This window comes from Lactuca saligna, chromosome 8 (assembly GCF_052625555.1).
Source record: "Lactuca saligna cultivar CGN05327 chromosome 8, ASM5262555v1, whole genome shotgun sequence".
Taxonomy (NCBI): domain Eukaryota; kingdom Viridiplantae; phylum Streptophyta; class Magnoliopsida; order Asterales; family Asteraceae; genus Lactuca; species Lactuca saligna.
In genome coordinates, this window is record NC_136424.1 from 283,076,718 (window position 1) to 283,088,922 (window position 12,205).

A 12,205-nucleotide genomic window follows, 5' to 3' on the forward strand; every position below is an offset into this window, starting at 1 on the left:
TAGCTGGTACAACTCCAAGGTCTCCGATGAAGTTCCTTATCCATATAGCCTCCTTTGCTGCTTCACTTTCTGCTATATACTCTAATTCACAAGTGGAATTAGACACTGCATCTTACTTGGAACTTTCCCAAGTAATTACCCCTCCATTTAGGGTAAAGACCCAGCCCGACTGAGAGCGGAAATTATCCCTATCAGTCTGAAAGCTAGCATCACTATACCCTACTACTTTCAAGTCATCACTCCCACCAAGGGTAAGGACCCAGTCCTTAGTCCTTCGTAGGTACTTGAGAATATTCTTTACTGCAGTCCAGTGAGGCTTGCCAGGATTACTCTGATATCTGCTAACCATGCTCAAAGCAAATGCAACATTAGGACGAGTACAAGTCATATTATACATGATCGAGCCTACAACAGAAGCATATGGGACTCGACTCATCTCAGCTATCTCTTCATCTGTACTCGGGCTCTGATTTTTACTCAGTCTGGCATTACACTGAATAGGTAAATCTCCTTTCTTGGAATTTTCCATATTAAACCTCTTCAGCACTTTGTCCAAGTAAGTACTCTGACTAAGTCCAATTAGTATTTTACTCTTGTTTCTCAAAATCTTTATCCTGAGGATATAGGCAGCTTCTCCTAGGTCTTTCATAGCGAAACACTTCCCAAGGTAGGATTTCACTTCCTGCAAGGTTGGGATGTCATTTCCTATAAGCAGTATGTCATCCACATACAGTACCAAAAAGCTAACTATACTCCCACTCGCCTTGATATATATTCAAGATTCATCTTCACATCTCGAAAAGCCAAACTCTTTGACTTTCTCATCGAAGCAAAGATTCCATCTGTGAGGTGCTTGTTTCAATCCATATATGGATTTTTCAAGCTTACACACCCTATTAGGGTATTCTGTACTTACAAAACCCATTATTTGAACCATGTAAACATCCTCATCCAACTTTCCATTAAGGAAAACGGTTTTTAACATCCATTTGCCATATTTTGTTGTCATGAAATGCAGCAATGGCTAACAGAACCCTAATAGACTTACTCTTGGCCACTGGTGCAAAGGTCTCATCATAATCAACTCCTGGAGTTTGAGAATAACCCTTTGCAACCAGTCGTGCCTTATAAGTGTGTACATTACCATCCATGTCGATCTTCTTCTTGAAGATCCATTTGCACCCTAGTGTCTTATGACCTGGTACATTGTCAACAAAGTTCCAAACTTGATTGTCATACATTGATTGTATCTCGCTATCCATAGCCTCTTTCCATTTAGCAAACTCAGGGCCTGCCATGGCTTCCGTGAAGCTGTTAGGCTCTTCCAGATTTATCAGTGTATTATCACTAACAAGGGTATCACCTTTGGCAATAATATGGAAACCATAATAATGCTCAGGTGCATTCCTAACTTTGGTGGAACGCCTCAGAGGTACGGAATCTTCAGTCGGCTCAACAGGAGTTTCCTCCTCATGTTGAGGGCTAGGGTTTGAGGTTCCTTCTCTGCTTGACTCTTGAATTTCTTCAAGTTCAACTTGCCTCCCACTGTCTCTTTGGCTTATGAGTTCTCTTTCTCGAAATACACTTCTTCTTGCTACAAAGACCACATTGTCATTCGGTCTGTAGAAGATATAACCAAAAGATTTATGTGGGTAGCCGATGAAAATACACCTCTCACTTCGAGGTTCGAGCTTGTCGTGAGTCTCGCATCTCACGAAAGCCTCACAACCCCAAACCTTGATGTGGTCTAGATTGGGAACTTTTCCAGGCCACATCTCGTGAGGTGTTTTGGCAACCTTCTTTGTAGGGACTAGATTAAGGATATGGGCGGCAGCCTCTAAGGCATACCCCCAAAATGAGATTGGTAGCGAAACTCGACTCATCATGGAACGAACCATGTCAAACAAGGTTCGATTGCGCCTCTCAGCTACACCATTCAACTGTGCTGTTTTGGGAGGTGTCAATTGTGAGACTATCCCACATTCCTTAAGATAGTCAAGGAACTCGATACTAAGATACTCATCACCTCGATCGGATCGAAGCATCTTAATGTTCCTGCCCAACTGATTCTCCACTTCTTGCTTAAACTCTTTGAATTTATCAAAGGTTTTCGACTTATGTTTGATTAATTAGACATGTCCATATCTACTAAGATCATCAATAAAAGTCATATAAAAGTGATTAGCATCTCTAGTGGCGGTTCCAAAGGCTCCACATACATCTGTGTGTATGAGATCCAACAAACCTTCACCCCTAGCACAAGTGCCAGTACAAGGTGACTTTGTCATTTTTCCAAGTAGACAAGATTCACAACTATCATCCGACTTTAGGTCGAATGATTCCAATCTAGCATACATGGGGATCTTTTATTCTAATAGTTAGTAAGAATTACATACCTCTTTGTAGCATGGATTCCTTTGAAACCTTGTGACCCTAGCACCTCAAGTGTGATGCCTCAAATGCTTCACATAACACCAAGTACACTTGGAATAAACTCTAAGAGAATAAGAACACTTGGATTTTCGGCTAGCCCTCTTTAATTCACTCTAGTGGCCGAAAATGGTGAAGAATAACTTCTTTATATAGTATGTTACAATTAGGGTTACACCATGTAAACCCTAATTGTCCTGACCTTTCATTTCCATGACCCATGGGTTATGTAACTCCCATGGAGCATCTTATGTGTTTAACCCAACTTGATGATCCATGGAGCCTTGGCCCACTATATAAGTTATGGATGATTGACACAATCATCCCATATATTTAATTAGTCTTCTTTTGATCACATAATTAATTCTAAATTAATTATTAATCAATACTAACTAGATATTATTCTTCTTATTATTAATATATTAAAACTTATAATATATTAATAAACCATAAGTGTCTTATTTCTCTCACGTAGTCTATTGAAGTGCATGATTCCATGCAACCCAAATGGACCATACCGGGTTGGGTCAAGTACATACCAAATATAGTTATGAACTTAGACACTATATCCAACATATCATTCACAAGCTATGCAGGGTTGGTGGAAGTTTCATAGACGAGTTACGTGGGGTTAGTTGGCCAATCGAGGAATGTTTAGCCTCTCTCTAGGAAGTGAGAATAGGGTGTATGTGTATCCTAGTTGTTGTAGTTGTTTTGGGTGGTTGTGATGATCCTTGACAAAAAATATAGATAGGTGTGGAAGGTAGTATGTGCCTGTATTACTAAAAGCATATGACATGTACGCGTCACAAGGATGTCACAAACCCAGAGGGGTATTCTTGTCAAGTGGTTGTAGCAATGTGTATTATGGCATTCTGATGCATTTTGGTTCGAGTTAGTATGGAGCTCACGAGGGGATCTGATTCAAGATCTAGAGCTGAGGGCCAGGATAGGCCGGTATTGATTGTTGATCAGATGCAGGAGATGATTACCATTGAGTTTTCATAGATATTGCAGGATGAACTGTCTGGTATCGTGGATCGAATCATTGGCAAGCTAATTACCAAGTTCGAGGAGCAAATTATAGCTTTTCAAACTATGAGGGGGGACGGCTGAGATGACTACTAGGGAAGATAACATGGTTTGATACCATGATTCATGGTAGTGTTTCCATATATTTTAGTCTTTGGTTATGGATTTTCAGTCATGAGAATGGGTCTGGTGATTATTTGGGACTTATTATTAATGTCAGTATGGGTTTAATTGGTGTAGACGTATGTGAGTTAGTTGGTTTTAAGGTCTCGATGGCCTTGATCAAGGTCGTGCTAGTTGAGTCGCAGGACTCAAGAAGGAAGCAATTGTTATGATCGGACCGAGGATTGTTGTTAGCAGTTGAGTGGTTGACAGATGGATTGAAATTTTTCTATATATGGTGGAGTTATGTTCTTCCAGCTTGTTGTGCTCGAAGTAAAGACAAATCAAATATGTGATCTACAGAGTTGGGGTGTAGACCCAACACAGTGGTAGATACTTGTGGTTTTTGGAAGTAGTATGGCAGTGTAGGAAGGCATAGGAGGATTGTTGTGGTATGGATGCTTCGCAATGAGACCAAGGGTCTACTTCTTTGGATATAGTCAGGTCAGGTGTTGGTCGATGGTTTCAGGTGATCAGGGAAGGAAATGGAGAGCAATAACTTTTGTTGCCTCTGATATATCCCGATTATGAGAGTGATGCCTCTCATATATATATATATATATATATATATATATATATATATATATATATATATATATAATCCTCGCGATGAAGGGATGGTTGTGGATTTATGGATGAGGTTATTGGTAATCCATTATTTCTAGATAGAGAATCGGTGCCATGAGTGGACTGTCAGAATTATTGCTTGTGCATCTGCATAGGATTCATAATATTAAAGGTGGTTATGATTGGGGAGTTCCCAAGATCTCCATCTAAGATTAAAAATATCTTTATGTTTGGTTAGTCTTTATCAAGAAGATCATCTTGAGTTGTGTTATATATATCCCAAGGGTCAGGGATACTATGTATATAGGAGAGCCGATTGAGTTTTGATCTGTTGCAACGTCATTTGAAGGTGGTTCGAACCCTAAGTGGGGGAGAGCTGGATATTCTGATTAGAGGATAATTGGTCTATTCGAGTTATGGTTTCGTAGGAATAGGTAAAGAGGTGGTTGGTTTACCCAGGTTGAGTACCGATTGTTGAAGGATTTGTTAGATTGATGTATAAATTCGTATCCAGAGTCTAGCTTGGGCAGTTGCTGATCAGCCAGCCAGTTTTAGAATTCGGCATGTCTAGCTCCGCATGGGTTTTAGTTCAGTAGTGTATTTTATCATGGGACTAGTTGTCAATGAATCCTCGATCTTTGGTCATTTCGCTCATCATCAATAGCAGAAATTCTTTGGAAGTTTCGGGTTGTATCAATTGAAGTGTAATGGATGCGTCAACCTATTGTTAAGTTTGGCTCAAGTTTGGAAGATGTACTTGGTTATATGAAGCTTAGAAGTTGAGCAAAGTTGTTTAGTTTTTTCCAGACGTGACATTAAATCTACGTAGAATCTAAATTTGGCATGTCATACTGGTAGGGTTAGTTTATTTTGGATGGATCCGACCAAAGTTTTTGTAGCATTTCAGGATAATCTTAGAAGTTTTATCAAGCTAGGTACGTATTGATGGTATCTTTTTAATCTCAATCAAGGTATGGATCTTGTTTTGGTCGTTCATGAGGATCTTTCTGTTAGTGATTGAGGTTCTTCATTTCGTTAGATATACTGGTACTTCACCCTTTAGGTAAGGTTGTGTGGAAAAAGGAATGCGGTAGATCCAAGGTTGGTTATGGTTTCTCTTAAGGGTGTATATTCTATTAAGTTAAGTAGATATCATCGTGAGGGGTTTATGTGGACTGGACAAGATAGCCATGGAGCACTTGATTTGAGTTATATGCATGCTTCTTATTTGGGTTATGCCTTTGAATTGGAACAAAAGTACGACCGCCAATCTCATTCTCTGGTTGCGTGCAATCATGTTTTCATCTGATTTTGCATGGGTAGCAGCTTATAGTATGAAAGGAATTATGCATTATATATGGGTAGCACCTTATAGTATGAAAGGAATTTTGCATGTGTCAACTCATATATAGCATTTTAGATTCACATGGACTCAAGAAACATTTTTACATCTATCATCCACGTGACATAGTTTTTCCCACTAACTTCAAGTGCTGCAAACTCAAGCTTTGCAATGTTGGAAATATTGTAACTATAAATTTAAGCAAAATAACACGATGAAAGTTAAAATCCATTTATTTCAATATGTATTTCACAAAACAGAAGCGAGAGAAGAATCATCACATACAAGACTAAGAAATGATAAAATAGATTAGGATAAAATACATTCAGCGTGAGATTGAAAAATAGGAAGCTAAGTGCTATGGCCATTATAGTTGCGAGAATCATAATTGGATGAATCATTTTAATCTTGATAACCTTGAAAAGTGAAAGAATTTACTCTTTTTTGTAGTAGAAAGAAATATGATAGTGATGTTATTTATAGGAGAAAAAAATAGTCGTTGTTTTTGCCATATATATATATATATATATATATATATATATATATATATATATATATATATATATATATATATATATATATATATATATATCATTTAATAAGACTTTTATATAGTACATAATTTTTTTACTTGGTATAATTTTACAAAATAGAAACATAAATAAATATTAGTAAATGTTTAAATAAAATTATGAAAAATATCTAAAATATAAATATGGATATGTATAAACAAATATTAGTATACATAAAAATTAGTTGCATAATTTAAATGTTAGTATACATAAATAAAAATTAGTTTCATAATGTAAATACATAAATAAAAGTTAGAATACATAAATAATGGTTTGGCAAAATATAAATAAATATCATTAGTCATCAATAACGAATAATTTTTTATTTGTTTTAAATGGTTGTTTTATAATAAATATTTTTTTTATTAAGTAATATATACCTTGAATAGGATAGATGTGATTTCGACTTGATTAGAGCTTTCGTACTGATAACGTTTTATAAATTCAACGTAATTAAAACTAAAGCTAACAAAACTAAACTAAAACATTATGAAATAAAAGAAAGAGATTTGAGAGGATTCTTGAACACTTAGAAGATTGTATTCAAGATGGTGTGTGTTTCTCTTTACACTTAATGAGTATTACTATATTATATTAATAGACATGGTCACTAGTAATAGTATATTTTTTTTTATGTTTTAAGATTTTGCCACAATACTTTTTATAGTTTGATAATTTTAATCCATATTTTGTTTGTTTCAAAATTTTGCCACAATACTTTGTATAGTTTGGCAATTTAGTTCCTAACATGTTGTGATAAGAGATTGACTCATGTCTTTTAATATTTACCACTTCAAGTCCCATTATTTTGTATGTTTCAACATTTTGCCACGATATTTTTTATAATTTGACAATTTTAATCTCTCATATGTTGTAATTAGAGATTGACCACATATCTATTAATATTTGTCACTTTAAGTCCATTTGACTATTTTGGCTTTCTTTTTGTTTATTTTTTCATCTTACAACTTATATTTCATTCAAAGTTTGCCAAGCGTGTTTTAATATTTCTCACTTTCAGTCTCTTTGATCATTTTTTACCTTCATCTTGTCTATTTTTCATTTATCGATTTGTGTTTCATTTTGACATCTTTTTCTCATCGTCATTCTTCGTGAATAAAAAAATGCATCTTATTGCTACTAAGGTGACTCGTGGTTCACCACAGGCTCACCCACTAGTTTATATTATATAACATCCTATTCATACATCATTAAAATAATAATTCAATAGGTAAGAAAATTATTCAAGTGTGAAAATTATTCATCCAAATGCATTGTCTAACTCAATAATTTGATGTAACTTTTATTTTATATATATATATATATATATATATATATATATATATATATATATATATATATATATATATAACAATTATGTCAAATCATATATTATATGAGTTAAAACTAATCCATTATTATTTATCTTTTGATGGTTGATAATTACAATTCTTACTAAAATATTAATAATTTTTTTTATTAATATATGTTGAATTACTAATTTATTTATATTTATTTTAAAATTCTATTTTAAAAATGCTTAATATTTATATTTTTATATATAACTTTATGTGTAACATACGGGCTCATTATATATACTATTAATCGTTAAAACCTTGAGGAACAGGAAACTTTTTTCTCTTTCATATTTTGACACGGAACTGTTTATCTTTCTCACTTGGCCATTGAAACTTCTATTTTCCCTTTTCTTGCACAAACCACCTTACAATTTCTCATCGTTATCTTGTCTTCCTCAAACCCGGTTGCCGCCATTCACCGCGTCTCTCATCCAATCAGCTTCAACACCGCCTCCCTCAATTAGTAGACTTCTTCCATTATTCCAAAACCCACCCGACACCAGACGAGTTGCTTCAACTGACTGTACCCTGTGTCGCAGTTGTTTACCGTCTTTGCCACCACCGTTACCACTGTTTCTATCTATCATCGTTGTCACCTCCGTTTATCCCCACCACAATCATCTGCCTTCGCTTCTCTAAAATCATGTTTGGGTTGTTTTCTATTTCCGGTTTGTGATAAGAGACACACGCACAAATATGCTCCGGCACATAGGGTTCACAGAAAATAGATGGATTGAAGTTGAAGGTTTTACATCTTTTGTTGATGACTCCTTCGAATTTCTACGTAAGTGTTCACCACTTATTTCAATGAATGGACACATGTGCCCTTATCCTCAGTTCCACTTTTTTGTAAAGAAATTAGAATTTCAAATCTCCTTGGTCGTCATTGGTTGTCAACTGCTGGGTCGAACAACAAATTTGATTTTGCAGGAATTCCACCGGGTTAATCCATCCATCCACCGACTCCTGTATTTCAGTTGCTTCATTCTACAAATCTTCTTCAACGCTTGTATTTCCTTTCCTTTTTCATAAATTCTAATTCCTGATTGTTTGTTGTCTTATTTGAAATAAGCTGATTAATAGAATCGTCAACTTCCCAAAACGAGTCTAAATTTCAACATGAAAGGTAAGCCAAATAGAATATCGTTGGAAGTGTTCTTTAACAGCAGAAAAAATTAAAAAGAAAAGAATTCAAGTAAAAGAGCTTCTTTCTCCGTTCACTTATCTATAGGACTCCATCACAACCAAAACATTTGGTTTGATGATACTTCTAAATTTTCATGAGTAGCTATCTTGAAGAAAGTGCACAGACTCAGGAAGGGACTAAGCATTTACATATTAGTTATTTTTTACATATTTTGTAAAAAGATGGTAATATTTCTATCTGTACACCTTTAAATTAAAATGATGATTTTTTAATTTAGCAGGGCTGGTATTCTTTTCTCGTTGTGTGAATCTCAAACAAAACCCGGTATCTTTATTGGAAAGGTAGATTCTGAAAACTTGAAAAATACTTATTGTATTTACTTGGATTTAGGTTCAAATACGTTATTTTGCCTATTTTTCGTGTCCATATTTGCTAACTATGGATTTATTCTTGACTAAACTTTTTTAATTTGTTGCATATACACCATTATGACTGCATATAACATGTTCTTTGTTGATTTAAAATCTTTAGGGACCAAGTATGGACACAATGAATAGTTGGATGGTGGATTACAACCTAAACCCATTTTAATTATATATAAAAAATGTACCTTTCCCAATTTCAAACTTATAGATTTTTTATTAAAGCGTCACTTTTTCTTTCCATGGTTGACATACTTGCAGCAATTATATTCCCTCTTTGATCCTGTCCAAGGGGCACGGAAGTTGGAGCAGTAGAATCATCACAAGAAATTGATGTTCTTCAACATAATTTTCTATCATATATGTTTAAGGTGATGGAGAAGATTAATTTTAAGATCTGCACTAATGAGGAGATTGATGTTGCACAATCTGGACAGTATCTTTTAAACCTTCCTATCACACTGGATGAATCAAAGGTTTGATGCAGTCATACATACCTCCCTTAAGTGCCATTATCATTGTCTCCGTGTCTGTTAACATATATTTTCCTTTTCCTGTTTTACCCCTCTAAATGTAGATTGATAAAGATCTTCTAAAGCGGTACTTTGCAGAACATCACCATGATAACATTCCCGAATTTGCGGATAAGGTTTAGGGATACATTAGTCTTTTTGATGCTTCATACTATGCACAACACTATGAATACAAAAACTATGTTTGATGTTATTGTTTATACAAATATTTTTCTGTAGTATGTGATATTCCGGAGAGGCATTGGACTTGATAAGACATCTGACTACTTCATCATAGAGAAAGTGGACATGATTATCTCCCGTGTATGGGGATGGATTATGAGAATAACTAGGTAAGTTTGCTTACAAATTTTACTTATTTATATAGAGAGTTTGTTGGTGTCCAATTCTTGATTATGGTTGCAGGATAGAAAAGCTTTTTTTCTAAAAAAACCCAGTGCACAAGTTATGAATGATCAAAAGAAAGATGATGAAATTGCAAATGACCAATATCCATATGATATGTATGTTGAAAGGTTCCGGATTGAGAACTTAAATATCAGTTTACGGAGTTTGATGAGTAAGATCACAATACAAGAACCTACATTTGATAGAATAATTGTCGTTTACAGGTATTTTTCTTCTTTTTAATTAATATTATTTTCAAATTCATTTTTTTCTCTGTGTTTATATATGTATGATGTATAAATATAATGTTAAAACCACAAGAATGTAATTATCGATATGCAGACGAGCAAGCACCAAGGGACAAAAGGAAAGGGGAATCCATGTGAAGCATTTCAAAAACATTCCAATGGCAGATATGGAATTAGTCCTAGTGGGTTTCTTTTATTTATTTTTTTAATTGGAGTTTTATTATATGAATTGGATATTTTTCACATTTTTAACATTATCTTGGATATGTAAGTTTCTAATTCCAGAGGTAAAACTATGGATGCTATATAACTTTACCTATGTTAGCTTGCAGACAACATTGGATGAAACTACATCACTAGAAATGCAGCCAATGTCAACACTCAAAACGAAAATACAAGAGAGATCGGCATTCTACTCCACTCAAAACCAAAAGAAAACCAACTCATCTACAAGTGGAAGCAATATAGATATTGTTGAAGATGTTAAGAAAGGAAGAGTTTTAAAGAAATAAAGAATATCATGACCACTCATGATATTGTTGAAGGTTTGATCTCACATCAGCTTTAGTTATTTTAGTTTACCAAATTAAAAAATAATAGTCACTTTGCTTATTGATTTGTATATATTAGCAAAAAAATCTTTGAGGGTACTTTTGTTATTATATTTAACTGTTTTAAAGAAATAAAGAGAAAGTCATTTGATTTTATTTTTTTGTTTCAGTGGACAAAAAAGGAAACCTAATGAAGAATATTCAAGGGAAAGAGTAAAGCGTACATTGTTATTGGTAAAAATATAAGTACATTGTTATTATGATAGAAAAATAAAGTATGCTGTCTATATATTGGTAAAAAGAGTAAGGTATTTTGTTATTTCCTTTACTTTGGCCTAATCATATTCTCATTGGTTGTTTAGGCATAAACGATCGAGATCATTAGTGGATAAAATGGAGAATTTAAGGCCATCCGATGCTTAAATTATCGATATTTTATTGTTTGTGGATGTCTGAACTCCATTTCTTCTTTAGTACAAGTCAGATATATATGATTGATATTTTATTGTTTGTGGATGTCTGAACTCTACTTCTTCTTTAATACAAGTCAGATATACATGATTCCTATCTAGTTAGAGACAATTTTTATAATTGTATTATATAAATTTATATTTGATTATTTAAAACTAGAAACATTGTTTGTTTTCCTAGATTTAGTTTTCTAAAAGTAAATGTAAAAACCAAAGAAAATATATATAATATACAAAGTGGCAGAAACAAAAATTAAAAGAAATCAAAAAATAAAATAAAAATTGGTCCAAGAAAGTCGGCAGAAACAGGAACGTGTACAAGTAGCGTTAAAACTTAAAACCTAAAAGCCGGGATAGATACAGGTATACAACACTTATCAACATGACTACGTGACACGTAATCCCAGACCGATGACGTGGCATTTACGCCATGTGCTTTCCTTCTTTCCGGTCCTTGCGAATGGGACCCCACTCCATATTTTCACACGCGCTTTCTTCTAAGCTACAACAACCGGGGACACGTAACCATCTTTATTTGCCGAGTCAGCAGATGTTGTTTATCTAACGTATTAATTTTCAAAAATCACCCCCTACTTACTATATCATAAACAAAAAACATCCCTTGGTATAAATTTATTATAATAATAGGAATCTGCATCGTGTATTTGACTATTTGAGGTGGGAGTTACATTTTTTTTGTTGGTTAAGTAGTTGGAAAATTTGTAATTTTTTATATCTGAGAAATAGATAGAATGTACATAAGAAATAAATTTTTAATTGAGACACGTTTTGATATTGTATTACAAAATATTTTATCCATTTTGGTTTTTTTTAGAATTTGTCACACGTGAAATTCAATCTATTATAAAATATTTTTTAAAGTGAATTTTTTGTTACGTGAATAGAAGTATTTAATAAATGATATAATCATATATCTAATCTTAGTTACATTCATATGTTGCTTTGTAAGTTTGAAATGCAAAA

At 33.8% G+C, this 12,205-nt stretch overlaps 1 protein-coding gene across 7 annotated transcripts; it reads left to right on the top strand.

The window, feature by feature from the left end:
- The first annotated feature begins 7,767 nt into the window (after nt 1–7,767).
- Nucleotides 7,768–11,333, top strand: LOC145011531 (uncharacterized). 7 transcript variants are annotated; one of them, XM_078970265.1, is made up of 9 exons: nt 7,768–8,951; nt 9,294–9,508; nt 9,610–9,681; nt 9,785–9,897; nt 9,971–10,176; nt 10,295–10,382; nt 10,533–10,745; nt 10,922–10,985; nt 11,114–11,333. In XM_078970265.1, the coding sequence occupies exons 2-5, from the start codon at nt 9,395–9,397 to the stop codon at nt 9,990–9,992; spliced, it is 321 nt and encodes a 106-aa protein (XP_078826391.1). In that variant the 5' UTR covers nt 7,768–8,951; nt 9,294–9,394; the 3' UTR covers nt 9,993–10,176; nt 10,295–10,382; nt 10,533–10,745; nt 10,922–10,985; nt 11,114–11,333. The 7 variants fall into 7 exon arrangements, 6 of the variants coding, with proteins under 6 accessions (XP_078826391.1, XP_078826393.1, XP_078826388.1 ...); XM_078970267.1 differs by having other exon boundaries at nt 9,404–9,508; XR_013664140.1 differs by having other exon boundaries at nt 7,772–8,951; nt 10,526–10,745.
- The last annotated feature ends 872 nt before the right edge of the window (nt 11,334–12,205 follow it).